We start from the raw sequence: 19439 nt of genomic DNA, 5'->3' as shown, positions 1-19439 counted from the left end.
TCAGCACACCAAGACATTCTGGACAATTTCATGCTCCCAACTTTGTGGGAACAGTTTGGGGATGTTTCCTTCCTGTTCCAACATGACTGCACACCAGTGCACAAAGCAAGGTCCATAAACACACGGATGAGTGAGTTTGGTGTGGAGGAACTTTTGGTGTGGAGGAGTCCTGACCTCAACCCGATAGAACAACTTTGGGATGAATTAAAGTGGAGACTGTGAGCCAGACCTTCTCGTCCAACATCAATGCCTGACCTCACAAATGCACTTCTAGTGGATCTGGTCAAAAAATTCCCATAAACACACCTAAACCTTGTGGAAAGCCTTCCCAGATATAAACCTTTATTCCTTCACCAACCTCCATTAATAAATGTCATGTCACCAAGAAACCTCAAAGCTCCTCTTATCATTAATTTAACAATTATATGATTTTGTAATAAACACCTGGGTTTATACACATCCCTGTAAAGTGGTTGTTACTTTATGCAATCAACCTTCTGGCCAATCAGAATCAAGCATTCATTAGCACTGATAATAACAAGAAATAAGGAAGCAGTGGTTATCCATAACTGTTTAATATAATCGCACACATTAAAAGACATCAGTTCACTGTCTACCATTTAGTTTTCCTCTTCTTCCTCCTCTTCCTCTTCTTCCTCGCCGTCCATCGCATCGTTGTCCTCCAGCGCAGCCTGCTGCTCCTCTTGTGCTTCCTTCAGAGCCTCTTCCTCCTGCAGACTGGGGTCCAGTGCCTCTGTAATCTCAGGGCCACTGGGGTACTCGGGCTGTGGAGGAGGAGGCAGCGCTGGGGTAAAGCCCTCGCCCAGGTACTTCAGCCCCCAGCCAATGTAGATGTTCTCAAACTTTCTGTTGCAAAAGAGTGTTGTAATTAGCTGTATCATAGCAACAAATCTCCAGCACATGAGGTTGTGCGGAAATGATCATTCTGTTGTGGATATTAAAAAGAAATTGAGAAAAGAAATGAGAAGTCTTACTTGCCACACACGTACGCATAAGCTCCAGGCCACAAGTTGGAGCGCACAAAAGCAATGGCATACTGGGAGATTAAATTTGAAGAGATCCTGGTACTCCAGGGTGGAGTGTTATTAACCTCTGAAACAGCAAAACATGTTCATAAGACGTGTTTGTTTAAAAAGAAAACAACTGACATCTACATCAAGTCAAGATTTACCTGCGTCTTCAGACAGTGGTGTGAGAAGCGGCGGACCAACCTCAGGCTCGGGCTCGTCAGGTTCTTCCTCCTTCTCCTCTTCCTCTGCATCGTCATCAAGGAGATTCTCTGTCTTTTCAGCCAGATTGACCCACACACAACGACCCTGGTGTGCACACAAGGGTCATCAGGAATGCTCGGTTTTGTGGGCTTGGCCACATATTCGACAGATCAGAAGTCTTACTTGGGATACACTAATATTAGTTAGAACTTATGTAAAAGGAAATAGAAGAACTGAGGGCACAAAGCCTTTATCATCACCAGATATACATCAGCAGCAAAGTGGAATACTTTTCTTCCCATATCCCAGCTGAGGAAGTCAGGGTCAGAGCACAGGGGCAGCTATGATACAGCACTTAAGTACCTTGCTCAAGTTGCCCAACAGTTGAGCTTGGTGGTTTTGGGGTTTGAACCCTGATCCTCCAAACAACAACTCTGAGCCACCACTGTCCTATAGGCAACATGTTTTACATAATTCCACATGCAAGCATCCAATCTTGCAGCAACTGTTTGCTAACGGAGGGTGAAACTGGAGAGATATTTGGTAAAAAGATCCCTAAAGAGATGCACCTTCAAACGATAACACAAGCCTCCGAAGAGCATCGTGATTTTCTCACCTGCATGAGAATGTGCTGGATGTGGTGGACCCATGCCGACAGCGACTCGACCATCGCGTGCACAGAGATACTCTCGAAGTCAAGGTTCTCCTCAACACTGTCTCGCGCTCCCTCTTCCTCCTCTTCCCCCTCCTCCTCCCTGAACTGATAGAAACCTAGTGGACTGACCTGGGTGCCTGCAGAAATGCGAGCAATCTGGGCACGCAGATAGTTGGCTTCATTACCTGGGAATGGCGGATAGCTCACAATGGGAGCGTCTAGGCGCCCAGTGAAGAGCTTACGAATTTGTCGCGCGATTGTGATCTCAGCTGGAGTGACGTCAGGAAGGCGGACCCAGGGCAAGCCCGGCTCTCTGCACACAAAGTAGGTGAACTTGTTGGTGCCGGAGCGACGAGGTTCTTTAGGGACTGGGGCGGGTGGTTTGTAACTTGACTTGGGGACGGGATCCAGCTAAACAGAATGATAAAAGAATGAGCCTTGTGTACAAAGGACAGTAATAAATTACTTCAGTAGCCTTGATTACCTCCTCCTCTTCTTGAGCCTGTTCTTCTTTCTCCTTGTCTTCTTGCACTTCCTCCGCTCCTTCTACTTCTTCTTCTTCCTCGCCGTCCCTGAATTCCACTTCAGCCACTATGTAGTTTCCTTCGATACCCAGGATTTTGCCCCAGAATCGGCAACGTTGCAGGGGCTGAATATCCACCAGCTGCTTCAGGGCCAGAAGGATCCTCTGCATCTCCTCCCGTCCCAGACCAACCCCAGTCTGCTCCAGGAAGAAGGTCAGCTCAGCCACATTGGGCAGGGGTGTTTCCATCTAGAAGGAACACAAATACGGCAAATGAGAAATCTCTGCTTTTGATATTGATGATGATTTGATTCCTTAAGTTGACGTATTTCTTTCCAAAACAGGAAGTGATTTTGAATGATGATGATAATGCCACAGACATCCACAGCCAGGAAACCAAGTGACTTAGCTGTGCTCTCTGGGTAGGAGAGGTAACATTACTTTCTCTCCCCCTGACATTAATCAATCGTAGGCAACTGTGAGATCATGTATGTGGAAGAGGGCAGATAACATTTTCCTCTTAGTTTGTTTCTAAAAAGGAAAAAAAGGTGCAGATGTCTAGCTTTGTGTGTCCTACTAAAACCACATTAGTATATTCAGTCCTATGCTTAAATATGAGAAATGAGTTCCCTGAGCAAGGTTGACACATCGTTAAATAGACAGTTGCAAGAGCTAAATGTCACCGCAATCATGAAATCACTCTGAGAGAAAGCTCTTATAACCAGCACCTCTTCGTGTTCTCCCTCGTCCACGTGGTTAAACAGTACTCTCTGTTGCTCAGCCAGCAGCTCGGAGGAAGTCGTGGACGGAGTGTCCCGCAGCGTGCTCTGTTTCTCCTGCAGCATGCTGCGCTTAACCTCCAGGCTCAGATCTTCAATCACATCTACCGCGTTCTCCAGTCGCTCGTCCATCACTCTGGTCAGCACCCGAACCATATGATCGTAGCTGAAGATGAGAGACAGCGTGTCACTTCTTATATCAACATCCTGTTAGTAATGTTGGTTATACTGATAAAACATTCTTTATTCGTGACTGTGTGAGAGCCTCAACATACGGTTACGTTATGCAACTGAAAGAGTAGCACAACAATTCACTCAAAGAAAAACAATAAGCAAATATTTGAAATATTTGTAATATAAACTATATTGCCAAACGTTTTGGGACACCCCTCCAAATCATTGAATTCAGGTGTTGTTTTTCAGGGGTTGGACTTGGCCCCTTAGTTCCAGTGAAAGGAACTCTTAAAGACATTCTGGACAATTTCATGCTCCCAACTTTGTGGGAATAGTTTGGGGATGACCCCTTCCTGTTCCAGCATAACTGCACACCAGTGCACAAAGCAAGGTCCATAAAGACATGGATGTGAGAGTTTGGTGTGGAGGAACTTCACAGAGTCCTGACCTCAACCCCATAGAACATCTTTGGGATGAATTACAGCAGAGACTGTGAACCAGACCTTCTCGTCCAACATCAGTGCCTGACCTCACAAATGCACTTCTAGAGGAATGGTCAAAAATTCCCATAAACACACTTCTAAACCTAAAAAGAGTTGAAGCTTCTGGAAAGGGGGGGTCAACTCCATATTACTCCACATGTGCATGTAAAGGCAGACGTCCCAAAACCTTTGTCAGTTCAGTGTATTTAGTGATTCTGGGGCTTATTTGCTATTAGATGAAGTGCTGGAACTTCATCCGTTTGACCAGAAAGAGCTGGAATGACTGAAAGACTAAAGCGCTGCCGCATCACTTTTTGGAGATGGATGAAGCAAAATCCCCTACACCACCATTTACAGGTAGCCGAGTGGCATTGTGGGTAATGTAGGAAATTAGAAACCAAAGATTTTAAAGGTATGTTAAAAGTGCTTTTAATATATATATATATATATATATATATATATATATATATATATATAAGGTTAAATTTCACGGCTGAATTTGCTTAATTAGAAATTGTAAAAGTTAATAATAATAATGATTATATTGATTGTGTTATGTAAAAGTTACTCACAGGTTGAGGTTTGTTTTTGTGCTGTTTTTCAGCAGGAAAGCTTTAAAGCACGCTGCAGCCTGCTGCTTTTGGTCAGATAGATCTTCCACAGAATTCTCCATGTTTGTATCTTTCGGTTAAAATAAAATAAAAATAAATAATAACACTATATTTAATGCGCTGTATGTTTTCTCTTAATCGCTCGTTACATGTCTGAAGACAGCGCTGCCTAAGTGACGAGACGGTAACATTTTTGGTTGCTATGGAACCGGGATTATCCAAATCTGATTGGCTGCCCGAGAGACTTGCTTTATTCTGATTGGCTGCAAACTCGACTGAAGTTCGCGTTTTTATTCTGCTGCTCCAGGAGTTACACTCTCTTGCCTCTAGATGGCGCCATTAAGCACGCTAATATTATTAAAGACGCGACCGTTCCGTAATCCTAAATTCAAAAACCTAGTACAAACATGACAAAGTATAATGTATTATCACTATTGGATAATTTCCCTTTTTGTCACTGTAAACAAATGGGAACATTATATCTTCCTTTCTCTTAGAGCTGTAATGGTAACTGGTATAACATTATGACCACCTGCCTAATATTGTGTTGGTCCCCCTTTAGCTGCCGAAACAGCCCTGACCCGTCATGCACTGTGTATTCTGACACCTTTCTATCAGAACCAGCATTAACTTCTTCAGGAATGTGAGCAACAGTAGCTCGTCTGTTGGATCGGATCACACGGGCCAGCCTTCGCTCCCCACGTCCATCAATGAGCCTTGGTCGTCCATGACCCTGTCACCAGTTCACCACTGTTCCTTCCTTGGACCACTTCTGATAGAGACTGACCACTGCAGACCGGGAACACCCCACAAGAGCAGCAGTTTTGGAGATGCCCTGATCCAGTCGTCTAGCCATCACAATTTGGCCCTTCATCAAACTCCTTATACTTGCCCTGCTTTTTTTCCTGCTTCTAACACATCAACTTTGAGGACAAAATGTTCACCTGCTGCCTAATATATCCCACACACTAACAGGTACCATGATGAGGAGATCATCAGTCTTATTCACTTCACCTCTCAGTGGTCATAATGTTATGCCAGAACGGTGTAAAACTGTAAATATTATGACATTAATTTTTTGATATATGCTCATTACAGAAAAGAAATGCTCAGACAAAGGAAACTGTATACAAGTAGGTCTTTATATTCCAGACATACAGCCTTGTTGATGATGTACAAAAGCGCTATTTTTTTCACATCAGTACAGAACTAAGGAAATAATGGAAGTAATCAGAATAAACAATAAGCTATATTATTAGTTCTAGACCTCAGACTCAATACACAGATGGTGATGTTGAACTTGGATAAGACGCGTTTATCAGTGCAGGTGTTAAGATTCATTCAGGATCGTCTGCTCGTATATCAGGTTCTCCTCCACTATCTTCCACTATTTCATGCGGCTGGTCTTCTACAGGCTCAGCGCTATTCGTCTCCATTGGTTCCTCTGTCTTTGCCTGGGAAACACTGGTGGCTCCGGATTCATTTTCAAGTACTTCGCTCTGCCATGATTATAAGTTAGAGTTAGGCAGTGAATACATCGTACTGACACAGAGGTAACAATCGGTTGAGAATACTGACGAAAGCAGCAGTGATATATGAATATAAATTCTTACTTGTGTTGTGGTTTCGGTGGCGATCTCTAGACGTTCGTTACCCGCCTCTCCTTCCTCCATAGGCTCCTCAATTTCCTCTCTCCTGGCTACTGCCACAGGAGGTGCTAGTTCAGGAGGAGTCACTACAACAGGAGCTGGAGTTTCCACTTGTGTTATGGGCCTCACAAATTGCTGGGAGTGTGTCTAAAAGATAAAACCGATACTTTAATTACACATTATTATTATTTATTTATTTAACTGCATTTCCAGGTCTTACCTCTCTCTCTTCCTGCACTTTTATGTGCTCAGGTTCATGCTGGGGTGGTTCTGGCTCTGGCATCCTAGTGTTGGCTTCCAAAATAGCCATGATGGATGATGGAATGTGGGCTTGCTGTAAACACGCACACAAAAAGAGAAACAAATCTTACAAATCTTACTAGAAAATAGAATAAAGATCATAGCAGAACTTTGGATGCTGATGTTTCTTTACCTGGTGTGGGGTGAAGGAGCGGACATGCTGTAGGAGAGGCTCCCTCATCTCCGGACAACGCTCGAACACGCTGGCTAGCTGTGCAGAAGGCAGCTGCAGCAGAACAGTGTAGGACTGCGGCTTGGTGCGCTGGCAGCACTTCACGAAACCTTCCCACACCTTGGGGTACTTCCACACCTACACACATCTTGGATGTTACTCAACACCACAGACTAAGGTACGTTTCAAGTAAGTGAGAATATAAAATCATGATGTACAATGTTTGTTACACTGTAATACATTTGCTGGCAAAGAAAGAAAAAATATAATTTCTCCAGTCCACATTTTCTATCCCAGTTTATGTTGAGCTTGTGATTAAAGGCTGTGGTTGAGATGCTATTAAAAGACAACAAGTAGAAATGTTGTAGGACGTACAAAACTGCGACAGAATCTCATTCTGTAATTCCAGCGTATTAAAAAGCCTTAAGCACATTAGACTCAAAGTGATCGACGCACCTGTTTGGGGATCAGGCGAGAGAGGATGTTCATGACAAAGCCGCCTAGGCGAGGGTACATTGTAAGCGACTGGATGACGGTTCGCATGAGCAACATAGGGAGAGGACTCTGGTCCATTAGCTGCTGCATCACCACAGCCAGCACCTCTGACGTGTACACATTCTTCTCACCGAAGCACAGGTTCGTAGCTATGGGTTTGGAGGTTTACGGTTATAAAGAACGACATGAAAGCGTACAGGTTATTTAAGCAAGCACAAACTTGCTGCTCTGAGTACTGTTCCAAGAAAACAATGCTAGTCTGAAGCAGTTACCTTTGATGATGGACTTCATGTCACACTTGGTGGAGTCGATGTTATGGAGAGCGATGAGGAGTTCACCAGGAGTCAGTGGAGACACGGTGGAACTTCCTTCACCTGAAAGAGTACACAAAAGATTTACAGCATCAAAACCTTTACAAGATCTCAAATAGCTTGAATGCATAAATATTGGCACCTCTTCGAGCAACATTGCTTCTCGGTTCACATGACCAATCTAAACTTTTAAATGTTTTAGTGTCGTTCTACAGGTCATAACTGTCACTGATAAGTGAATGTGAGTCAGCTCAGACGTGTGATGGGGTCAGATCTTAATGGATCCTTACTGTGTTGCGTGCCCAGCAGGCGATTGAAGACCTCCTTGACTACTATAGGGTTGAGCTTGATGAGTTTGGGTAAAGCCTGGATCACCTCTTTCTGTTAAATAAAGTAAAGGAGCTATTAAAAGATGCTCTCTTATAACACATCAGCGCAAATCATAACTGGCGAAAGAGGAGAGACCTTTTCCAGGCCGTTGATGACCGGGATGAGGAAGCGCACGTCTGGCACCCGTTTGTGATAGAGATCTCGTACTCGTTCCACCAGGTCTGGAGACGGAGGCACTGCAGCAAGACAGAGGATAATATACAGAGTACATGAAAGGCTGATAAGATAAACAAAACATTTGTGTCAAAAACATCCACAACAGGACATGACTTTACCTTTATCGGTCAATATGTGCAGACAGCGAGTGACCAGAGTCTCTGCCCCTTTGGGACAGTTTTCAACAAGCAGCAGCAGATCTGGAGAGTTCATGCCCATTCCCCTGATCTGAAGATTAGAAGCAGTAAATTTTCACACCCTGTGCTGAAGCGTTTAAGCAAGACACAACGAGAGTCTACATGGAGAAAGTGATCATTCATTTCAGGCTTACAGGCTGCTCGATGACGCGGAGCACACTGCGCTTGATGTCAGCGATGGCTTCGGTGTAGACAGCGGCTAACTCGTGGACCAAGCGGTGGTTGAGAGGAAGGAGCGAGAGGTAGAGGTACAGGCACTGTCTCACCGTCTCCTCCGTCCAGGGAGCTGCCACCTCTGATCACAAAAATATTATAATATATGGTCACAATAAATAGACATAATTATAGATATAATATAGATATAATAATAATTAAATAATATTATATTTATTATTATAAATAATAATAATTTAGATATAATGCTGACAATGCTGATTTCAACTGAACGAGTACTGACAAAAGTTCTAATTTAAATGTAAATAGCACTAAGCCTCGATGTTTTTTGCACTAACCTGTGTCCTCTCCGACTCCGAACAGTAGCGAGGGCGGGTTCGGGTGGACGAGCAGCTGCATGTAGTTCAGAGCAAACTTTTCGATGTAGTCTCTCAGGTGGTCCTTCTCATACATCCACTTGATGATGTTCAGAGCAGCTGAGCGCACCTTCAACAAACAAACATAGTTTCGATACTGTAGCAAGTTCCCTGAAATGAAATGATGATCAGAGGAGGAAAATGTACTGGTACGAAGAAAAAGAAACATACTTTTTCTTTCTCATGAGAGCTGAGATCCAGGAGCACGTGAAGGTACTGGAACTGTCTGGAAGGGCGTTTCAGGATGAGATCTTTCAGAGTGGGCATGCCGAGGTAAACACGAGACTGTAATCACACACACACACAAAATACACTTTCATTTCACATAAAGCTGTTCTTCTTTATTTTACTTTGACATGTAACTTGACGCCTGTTGAACACTCAAATCTGAGATGAGGTTTACATTAATGCTCTTATTCTAATTCATTGTCATTTCTAAAGTAACAACTTGCACATGGAATTGTTTGCGACACGAACCAAACAGATTTTAAAAATGTACTATTGTTGATAACGTGGGGTTTTCTCTGTGTAGCATCTAAACCAGGGGTGTCCAATCTTATCCGCAAAGGGCCGGTGTGGGTGCAGGTTTTTATTCCAATCAAGCCACATTTCTGTTTGGTTGGAATGAAAACCTGCACCCATACAAACCCTTTGCAGATAAGATTGGACACCCCTGATCTAAATACATATAGCAAAATACTGTTCGATCAAAGCATGCATAGACTAGATGAACCCATTGCATTACTTCATGGATGTACTGGATTGCTTGTAAAGACTTATGCCTCACCTCGTCCTCACAGTAGCGCCGGATCACCTCCAGGGCTGAGTCTGTGATCAGAGGAGCCTCAAGCACCAGCTTATTGAACAGCCTAAAAAAAGAGAAATGATTTGATATCTGTGAAGACTGAACACTGTATACATGAAAATTCCTCGAGACATAATTATATCAGTGAAATAGCATATACAATATCTGGACTATAATCATTGCTGTATTTCACATTTAATAATAAAACAAGAGTCAATCATCTCAGGTTTTCTACTGGTGCACACTCAAATAATTGAAATCATTTGTGAGGTTTATGGAAATACAATATTGAGGGGCAGAGAAAGAGTTTCTGTGATGCACAGGAGATGCAAGTCGAGGTGATTCACCCGTCTCTCTGTTCAGGCCGCTCCTGTAGTCCCGAGAGCAGCGTGAACAAGCTGTGCTCATAACTGTCCAGCGACCCAGATGGCAGCTGGCTCAGGTACTGGTTGTACTCCTGATAGAGAAGAGCGAATGCCAGGTCGATGCGGCTCCGGATATCCTCCAGGATGAAACGCAGCATGTCGTCCTTCATTGCTCCTTTGAACTGAGTGATCAGTCTTGCTAGCAGCTTCACGCGAACCTGGCAGAATAGTCAAAAAAATCTCCATTAACTTTAAACACTTACAGTATATCTAATCTGTAAATCTATGCTTGATATGTATCAGGTCAATATACAAAATAGGACTCGGAGATTAGTGCGTCTGCTTACGTGGGACATCCCGCTTCTTGCGATAGCCTTTTCTGATTGGAGGATGCGTCTGACGGCCATGCTGTTTAGCTTATCGATTTGCGAGTCAGACAAGGGCTGGACCACGTCGGCCAGTCGGAAGACTTTCTTTCGTCCGCTGCTCCCAGGTGCTCTGATGGCAAAAAATAACAATGCAGTAATTAAAAAAAAAGAAAAAAAAGAAGGAAGGAAGACATATTACATCCTTGGTGTTTTAGTATAAGGTTTGTACTTTGGCTGTGTAATAGGTAAAATGGGTTCTGGAAGTTTCTTGGCCTGAGGAATTTCCTCCGTCATTTCGGTCTTGTAAGCCCCAACTACAGAGATGGCCTGGCCCAGAGACAACGCTGATGCTTTCCGGATAATGATGGGATCTTTAGAACTGGTCTCCGCCACAGCAGTATCTGCCTCTCTTTCCTTCCCTTCTTCATCTCTGGCTTTGCACTGCTCCAGACCTGAGGGTTAGAGAAGGAGATGAGGACATTTTGTGTCTCAGATTCCTTTAAATTTGGCTATTAGATTTGTTTTAGTGCAGATTATATTACTAATTAATGAGAGCTGTTAAGTGTATACATCTATATAAATATATATAAAAACTCCTGACCTGGACCAAGTCCACTTGATGTCATTTGTGTGGCCATGAGCCTGGCCAGATGTTTGATTTGGGAGTCTGTGCCTGCTGACTCCACAGGTGTGTAAGTAGCTTGGAAGGAGGCTGGCATGTTGTCCGGCAGGTACACCATGCTAATCAGCACCTGAAGCAGGAAATTCATTTGGCCTAAGGAGTATTCATACTTCAAATATTTTCTAAAAAGTATACAGAAGAATCTCTGATCAAAGTGTTTACCAGGTTGGCCACATTCTCAGGTGTGAGCAGAGGCAGCAGGAACTCAGCGGTGATATCTATGGCAGACTGCGTGCCTGTGGTGGCCAGTGGCTTGGGAGCGATGACGGGTGCTGGCTCCTCCTTATCGTCATCATCTTCAATCAGAGTGGGTTCTAATAAGGGCAGTGATGTTAGTTATTTACAGAGCATTAAAAAGCTTTTATCAGTATAGCAACGCCACCTGGATTTAACAAATAAACTGACACCGGACAGTATTTCTCTTTGCTCACCTATTTTGATCCTCTTGCCCTCGCTGTAAGGCTCGTGCCGTGGTCTCTTGCGAACCTGTGCAGCAGCAGGAATACAGCGAGTGATCTCGTTCTGGGCCATCCCCAGGTCCAGCAGGAGTGTGGAGATCTGGCTGTGGAAGTCCACGCTACTCGGGTGCCGCAGCACAGACACTAGATGCAGCTTAAGGCTCTTACGCACACTGCTTACCTGAGACTTGGCAAGTGTCGGGGGAAGATTGGCTAGGAAAAAAACAGAATATTTATACAGATACAATAGGGTGCATGGCAAGAAGCTGTTTAATTGTAACTGAAGGTTGTAGACATATGTACACGTTACCTCTTAAATGAATTATACAGTGTCACAAACAAATTTCTTATTCCTTCAACAGTTTGTCACGAAATAGTTTATTTACTACTGTTTATTTACTCTGTGAACAAGTAAACGTATTTGAACTGGGCCCCCTATTTAGACCTAATCACTTACCATGTAGAGTCTCGTAAGCTTGTATGACCTCAGACATGAACATGGGTCTCTGTCTAGCTAGCGTGGCCAGTGAGCCTAGAGCTGTGGTCAGATTAATGCTGGAGATAGCCGGATGAACCATGAACTTCAGGAGCTGCTCCAGAGCAGACTTTCCCTCTTCACACAGGACATCTGCAAAACAGAGAGAGAGAGGATTGAGAAAGAGGGAACATAAAATAATGAGCTGGGGCACATTTTTGGGTCTGTACCTCTAGACAAAAACAATCCACTAATTGTTGTGCTTCTATTTAGCATATTGTGAAATGCTGATTCACCACAGATTATGTTTTTTGAGAGTTTAAAAAAGATGCAGTGAAGTAAACTCGCGATGATATCATCATGGAGTCCAGCTCCACCCACCATAGCGAATATATGAATGATCCTTTGGAACTTTGTCCAGGCTGATGTCTCCTTCCTGCTTCTTTGGGACGTCCGAATCAGAGGTGCGTGGTGACAGTGTGATGATGAGTGACTCTGTGAATTTGATGGCGTGCGTGCGAACGCCATCGTTGTCCGAGTCGAGCTGAGCGAGAACCTCCCCCTTCATCTGGGTCACCATGTCCCAGCATCCCTCCTGCACATCCGAGATGCTCTTCGTGCGCAGTAGCCACTGGTGACACAAACCAGAATGTTCGGTTATGAGTGAAGACTCTCTCATTTTTTTAAATTTAAGTTTAAGCCAGAGGAAATGACGAATACCTGCAGCGTGACTTTGTAAAGCTGAGTGAGGGTCAGGATGGCCTTCTTTACGACATTGACACTCTCGTCCTTTAACATTATGTTTAAATTCCCTAACAGCTTCAGCAGCAGCTCGTTGTCTCTTTTACTGGATCAGAAGACAAAAAAAATAGACCTGACTTTTCTATCCAGCCCATTTTTCTCCCTTTAAAAACACTAATAATAAAAAGAAGAAGAAAAAGAACAACAACGAAAAGAAGTAGTAAAACAATAGAAAACAGAAAAGTGACAAGTAAAGCTTTTGAATCTTACCACGCTTCTTCGATGAAGCCAATAACAAATTTCCTCACTTCAATTGATTTATCATTCTGAAACGCTAGCATCTCCTGTTGACAAAACACAACAGAAGAGTTTGAACTTGGTGCACTGATGGTATCAAAGTTTCCCTCAAGAGAATATAAGAACGTACTTACATCCAAGTAATTGTCAAGCAGTGAAGGGTCCTTATTAATAATCAACTCTTGCACCTAACGTTTAAAGCAAACACACAGTGAGCCTGAGAACAAACCATTCACATCAGTCACCAGTCTATTAGAAATCAGTTTACCTGCTTAAGGGCAGTGAGTTTATCATCGGTGGACATTAAAGCAGCCTGGTTCAGAAGGTCCACAACCTAGGATGCCAATAGAAATGTACTTTTAACAAGAACAAGATTAAAAACACTTGTGGTCATGTTGTAATAAGCAGAAAAGAAAACTTGATGTAAAACCCCAGCCTGAATGACTTGCATGTTAACATACATATTAATATAAATTTTCACTTGATCAAGCCCAAGATCTATGCCGCATGCTGACTGGATGATTATTATAGAACTGCATGATAAAGTGGACAGCAAGTGTATGCTTTAATGAATATCTATGATCCAGAAGTGCTCTTTTTGAAAGTCTATCTTGTAAGAAATTATTGACACCTTTTCATTAGTGGTCATATCGATGGATGTATCCTCTGTCCCGGTGAAAAACTGGGAAGCAAGGCTGGAGCGCTGCTGCTTTTCTCCAGACTCCATCCTGAAGTCCTGAATGATCACAACACTTCCTGTAAACAAAAACAACGTTGAGAGAGAGAGAGAGAGAGAGAGAGAATCAACTGGAAACTCTCTATATAAATGTTTACAGTGACAGTTTTTACTCCTGCTATAACCTAACATTATACTATATAACATTATACAATGTACCTAATAGGAAGGTTTTCTGTGTTTAGTCATAAAGGCTTAGCTTTGATAAACTGGTAGTGGTGTATACATACTAACTCATATATATATATATATATATATATATATATATATATATATAAACCGGTTGTCACAGCTAACGCTGGCTATCTTATCAGTGTTACTGCTGCGTTCCTAGTTAGTCTTATTAGCTCTAAACAAGCACTAAATAAGTTTAAAAATATGCAGAAAATTAAGTGTATTACCTTACTGAAACAGTGTTTCCTTTACTTAACAGACAAGTACGCTGTGAAATACTGCTTTATATCAAACTACATTCTACAAAGGCGCCATCTTGAAATTGACATGGAACAATTTCCAATGCGCGAGGGAAGACGCTGCACGCGCACGCGACTACTTCCGGGTTTGTTTGTTTTTTTTCAATTAAATCATTAAAATTATATTTTCATACAATTTTAACCAAATATCTCTGATTTTAATGTGTTTATTGGTTATGTAATTTAACATTAAAAATAGAATTTCGGACTTTTATGACTTTTTAATATTGGGGCCTATTTAACCCCTTCTGTTCGGGTCAAAATGGCCGGTATTTTTAATTCAAGTGGAAACAAAAAAAAATTTTTTAACCTAAAACTTATTTCTGGCTTTTTTTTTCTCCCCATTGAACACAAAAGTAACACGTTTACTTTTATCATCTGCAATACCCACCTCATATTTATGTTTTATGTGTTATATTCAGGCCATTTTGACATCATTACTCACTCCATTATTCATGTTTTGTAACTGCTTTATCCAGGTTAGGGTTACACTGAACATGGAGTCCATTCTGTTAACACTGGGGTATCCATGCAGGGCAACATACACATCCATCCATCGTCTATACCCGCTTTATTCCTAATTAGGGACACAGGGATCTGCTGGAGCCTATCCCAGCACACATTGGGCGAAAGGCAGGGGTACACCCTGGACAGGTCACCAGTCCATCACAGGGCCAGACAGACAACCACTCACACTCACTCCTATGGGCAATTTAGAATTACCAATCAACCTAATGTACATGTTTTTGGACTGTGGGAGGAAACCGGAGGAAACGCACGCAGGCACGGGGAGAACATGCAAACTCCACACAGAAAGGCCCCTGCAACATGCACACACACAGGCAATTTAGCATAGCCAATCCACCCAACAGCACATTTTTGAAAGTGGGAGAAAACCAGAGAAAACGGAGGAAACGTACATTACCTAAAGGAGAACAGGAGAAATTCTACCACCCGTGTCTGTACAGCCACCCAAAAAACAAAGACATATTCAAGAATGGTCATTTCCAAATAACATTTTAGGTATAAGGTACACATATATAAGGTAATATATACAAGGTAATATGATCAACTTTGAACTTTGATAAGGAGGACATGTCAATTTCCGTATGATTAGTCCTCAATCTCCAACAGCAAAACACACTGACCAGGCATAACATTATGACCACCTGCCTTATATGGTGTTGGTCCCCCTTTTTCTGCCAAAACAGCCCTGACCCGTCATGCACTGTGTATTCTGACACCTTTCTATCAGAACCAGCATTAACATCTTCAGCAATTTGAGCAACAGTAGCTCATCTGTTGGATCGGATCACACGGGCCAGCCTTCACTCCCCATGTCCATCAATGAGTCTTGGCAGTCCATGACCCTGTCACCGGTTCACCACTGTTCCTTCCTTGCACCACTTTTGATAGATACTGACCACTGCAGACCGGGAACACCCCACAAGAGCAGCAGTTTAAACTCACTCAAATCCTTACACTTGTCCATTTTTCCTGCTTCTAACACATCAACTTTGAGGACAAAATGTTGACTTGCTGCCTAATATATCCCACCCACTAACAGGTACCATGATGAGGAGATCATCAGTCTTATTCACTTCACCTGTCAGCGTTTATAATGTTATACCTGATCGGTGTAAACAGGTGAGTGATTTTTTTGGCAATGAAAGTCAAAATCTTTAAGTATTTCTGGAATCAGAAAAGAAGACAAAACAAAGTTTTTGTTTCATATTATATTCTCAAATACAAAAAAATGAGCTTTGATCAAACAACAAAAAAACAAGATGCCAATACAGTTTTACAAACATGGTACAAGGTATAAAAACTTACAACCACATAGTGCTCATTAAATTATAAATACAAGGAGAAAACACATGAAACTAGTAAGACATGTAAGAATGGTATAAAATATAATCCAGGTTGACATCATTGGTTATGATTTTTGTTTTTTTTTAATATTAAGTTCTGCAAAATTAGGGTCTTTAAATTTTCACTGGTATTAGATATAATTGTGTTCTGAAAAGAAAATGTTTTGAAATAGGGCTACCTGAAATCTCTCCCCCCTCGAAAAATATGATTAGAAGACAAAAAAATAATGCAAATTGTCAACGTACAAATCCGAATGATTTAAAAGTATATGTGCCCCCACTACGAAACCTTCTTGCGTGAATCTGTGCGTGCGGGATCTGAAAGCAAACTACTTTACACGTCGCTACTTAATCAATGCATCAGTGTGTAAAACGGAAGCAGTTCGAGAGCAAAAGCAAAATTTTTTAGCACATGGGGAGTCGTCTCGAGAGAAAAGGAAGACTGAAGATGAAGGAGACTAATCATTAGAAAAAAAACAAAAAAAACAAAGGGGAAAAGAAAGAAAACGGCTGAAGAATAGAGCTGATGGAATGATATGGAAGAGCCACAGGAAGTGGAATATGGCTACTGCGGCGAGCCCTGGCCCTGCTGGTAGTTTCCGTAATTTCCGTACTGGTTGTAGTACTTTAGTAGTGGTTTTTTAGCAGCTTTTTGACCATAAAGGCCTGATTTGCGCAGTCTCCTCTGAACAGTTGATGTAGAGATGTGTCTGCTACTAGAACTCTGTGTGGCATTCATCTGGGCTGTAATCTGAGGTGCTGTTAACTTGCGATTTCTGAGGCTGGTGACTCGGATGAACTTATCCTCAGCAGCAGAGGTGACTCTTGGTCTTCCTTTCCTGGGGCGGTCCTCATGTGAGCCAGTTTCGTCGTAGCGCTTAATGGTTTTTGCAACTGCACTTGGGGACACATTTAAAGTTTTTGCAATTTTCCGGACTGACTGACCTTTATTTCTTAAAGTAATGATGGACTGTCGTTTCTCTTTACTTAGCTGATTGGTTCTTGCCATAATATGAATTCTAACAGTTGTCAAATAGGGCTGTCAGCTGTGTACCAACCTGACTTCTGCACAACACAACTGAAGTGAAGTGAAAACCATTTCGGGTGACTACATCATGAAGCTCATTAAGAGAAGGCCAAGGGTTTGCAGCGCTGTCAACAAAGCAAAGGGTGGCTACTTTGAGGAACCTAAAATATGAAACATATTTAGAGTTATTTCACACTTTTTTGTTTACTACATAATTCCATATGTGTTCATTCAGTTTTGATGCCTTCAGTGAGAATCTACAATGTAAAATCTACTGATGAAAATAAAGAAAAACCATTAAATGAGAAGGCGTGTCCAAACCTTTGAGATATATATATATAAACCGGTTGTCACAGCTAACGCTGGCTATCTTATCAGTGTTACTGCTGCGTTCCTAGTTAATCTTATTAGCTCTAAACAAGCACTAAATAAGTTTAAAAATATGCAGAAAATTAAGTGTTTTACCTTACTGAAACAGTGTTTCCTTTACTTAACAGACAAGTACGCTGTGAAATACTGCTTTATATCAAACTACATTCTACAAAGGCGCCATCTTGAAATTGACATGGAACAATTTCCAATGCGCGAGGGAAGACGCTGCACGCGCACGCGACTACTTCCGGTTTTTTTTTTTTAATTAAATCATTAAAATTATAATTTCATACAATTTTAACCAAATATCTCTGACTATAATGTTTTTGTTGGGTGTATAATTTAACACCAAAAATAGAATTTCGGACTTTTATGACTTTTTAATATTGGGGCCTATTTAACCCCTTCTGTTCGGGTCAAAATGGCCGGTATTTTTACTTCAAGTGGAAACAAAAAATTTTTTTAACCTAAAACCTATTTCTGGCTTTTTTTCTCCCCATTGAACACAAAAGTAACACGTTTACTTTTATCATCTGCAATACCCACCTCATATTTATGTTTTATGTGTTATATTCAGGCCATTTTGACATGTAAATAGATCAGATTACAAGAAGAGGTGAAATAACACACATCTGCTGCCAGGAGCAAAAACTTCCATCATTACCCGCTCCATTATTCATGTTTTGTAACTGCATTATCCAGGTTAGGGTTACATTGGACAAGGAGCCCATTCTGTTAACGCTGGGGTATCCATGCAGGGCAACATGCACATCCATCCATCCATCCATCCATCCATTGTCTATACTCGCTTTATTCCTAATTAGGGTCATGGGGATCTGCTGGAGCCTATCCCAGCACACATTGGGCGAAAGGCAGGGGTACACCCTGGACAGGTCACCAGTCCATCACAGGGCCACACATATAGACAGACAACCACACACACTCACTCCTACGGGCAATTTAGAATTACCAATCAACCTAATGTACATGTTTTTGGACTGTGGGAGGAAACCAGAGTACCCAGAGTAAACCCACGCAGGCACGGGGAGAACATGCACACTCCACACAGAATGGCTCCATCCCAAAATCCACCCAGCAGCACATTTTTGAAAGTGGGAGAAAACCAGAGAACTAGGAGGAAACCTACATTTACCTAGAGGAGAACAAGAGAAATTCTACCACCCGTGTCTTTACAGTCACCCAAAAAACAAAGACGTATTCAAGAATGGTCATTTCCAAATATTTTATGTATAAGGTACACATAAAGGTAATATGATCAACTTTGAGAAGGAGGACATGAAACTTCATGAAACATGAAACATTACTTTTATCATCTGCAATACCCACTTCATATTTATGTTTTATGTGTTATATTCAGGCCATTTTGACATCATTACTCACTCCATTATTCATGTTTTGTAACTGCTTTATCCAGGTTAGGGTTACACTGAACATGGAGTCCATTCTGTTAACACTGGGGTATCCATGCAGGGCAACATACACATCCATCCATCGTCTATACCCGCTTTATTCCTAATTAGGGACACAGGGATCTGCTGGAGCCTATCCCAGCACACATTGGGCGAAAGGCAGGGGTACACCCTGGACAGGTCACCAGTCCATCACAGGGCCAGACAGACAACCACTCACACTCACTCCTATGGGCAATTTAGAATTACCAATCAACCTAATGTACATGTTTTTGGACTGTGGGAGGAAACCGGAGTAAACGCACGCAGGCACGGGGAGAACATGCAAACTCCACACAGAAAGGCCCCTGCAACATGCACACACACAGGCAATTTAGCATAGCCAATCCACCCAACAGCACATTTTTGAAAGTGGGAGAAAACCAGAGAAAACGGAGGAAACGTACATTACCTAAAGGAGAACAGGAGAAATTCTACCACCCGTGTCTGTACAGCCACCCAAAAAACAAAGACATATTCAAGAATGGTCATTTCCAAATAACATTTTAGGTATAAGGTACACATATATAAGGTAATATATACAAGGTAATATGATCAACTTTGAACTTTGATAAGGAGGACAT

The 19439-nt window shown here is 42.1% G+C and overlaps 2 protein-coding genes across 2 annotated transcripts; both read right to left on the bottom strand.

The window, feature by feature from the left end:
• Window positions 1–556: 556 nt before the first annotated feature.
• On the bottom strand, window positions 557–5466 carry rsph4a (radial spoke head component 4A). The gene is made up of 7 exons (XM_058383778.1): window positions 4418–5466; window positions 3139–3355; window positions 2372–2659; window positions 1849–2298; window positions 1193–1337; window positions 996–1113; window positions 557–867 (listed from the first exon to the last, which is right to left on the bottom strand). The coding sequence occupies exons 1-7, from the start codon at window positions 4516–4518 to the stop codon at window positions 621–623; spliced, it is 1566 nt and encodes a 521-aa protein (XP_058239761.1). The 5' UTR covers window positions 4519–5466; the 3' UTR covers window positions 557–620.
• Window positions 5467–5577: 111 nt separating this feature from the next.
• Window positions 5578–14183, bottom strand: sympk (symplekin). The gene is made up of 27 exons (XM_058383777.1): window positions 14045–14183; window positions 13539–13663; window positions 13176–13241; window positions 13042–13095; window positions 12881–12954; window positions 12590–12716; window positions 12251–12500; window positions 11852–12022; window positions 11368–11607; window positions 11099–11250; window positions 10856–11006; window positions 10484–10706; window positions 10234–10384; window positions 9869–10104; window positions 9504–9585; window positions 8888–9001; window positions 8639–8786; window positions 8261–8421; window positions 8049–8157; window positions 7849–7949; window positions 7674–7764; window positions 7345–7446; window positions 7034–7221; window positions 6539–6715; window positions 6326–6439; window positions 6070–6252; window positions 5578–5955 (listed from the first exon to the last, which is right to left on the bottom strand). Exons 2-27 carry the CDS (start codon window positions 13632–13634, stop codon window positions 5794–5796), a joined length of 3723 nt encoding a protein of 1240 aa, XP_058239760.1. The 5' UTR covers window positions 13635–13663; window positions 14045–14183; the 3' UTR covers window positions 5578–5793.
• Window positions 14184–19439: the final 5256 nt, after the last annotated feature.

The sequence above is a fragment of the Hemibagrus wyckioides genome, linkage group LG28 (assembly GCF_019097595.1).
Source record: "Hemibagrus wyckioides isolate EC202008001 linkage group LG28, SWU_Hwy_1.0, whole genome shotgun sequence".
Classification (NCBI taxonomy): Eukaryota; Metazoa; Chordata; class Actinopteri; order Siluriformes; family Bagridae; genus Hemibagrus; species Hemibagrus wyckioides.
This window is presented reverse-complemented; position numbering and strand designations above follow the sequence as displayed.

Bases quoted from the DNA above. Each gene is read 5' to 3' on its own strand.
- rsph4a (XM_058383778.1), bottom strand. From the start codon at position 4,518: ATGGAGAATTCTGTGGAAGATCTATCTGACCAAAAGCAGCAGGCTGCA. The intron at 3,356-4,417 runs GTGAGTAACTTT...TCTCATCTTCAG, and splicing joins ACAAAAACAAACCTCAACCT to CTACGATCATATGGTTCGGG. The intron at 1,338-1,848 runs GTGAGAAAATCA...TGTGCACACCAG, and splicing joins TCCAGCACATTCTCATGCAG to GGTCGTTGTGTGTGGGTCAA.
- sympk (XM_058383777.1), bottom strand. From the start codon at position 13,634: ATGGAGTCTGGAGAAAAGCAGCAGCGCTCCAGCCTTGCTTCCCAGTTT. The intron at 8,422-8,638 runs GTTAGTGCAAAA...TTTTGTGATCAG, and splicing joins CGGAGTCGGAGAGGACACAG to AGGTGGCAGCTCCCTGGACG. The intron at 8,158-8,260 runs GTAAGCCTGAAA...TCTAATCTTCAG, and splicing joins TCCGCGTCATCGAGCAGCCT to ATCAGGGGAATGGGCATGAA.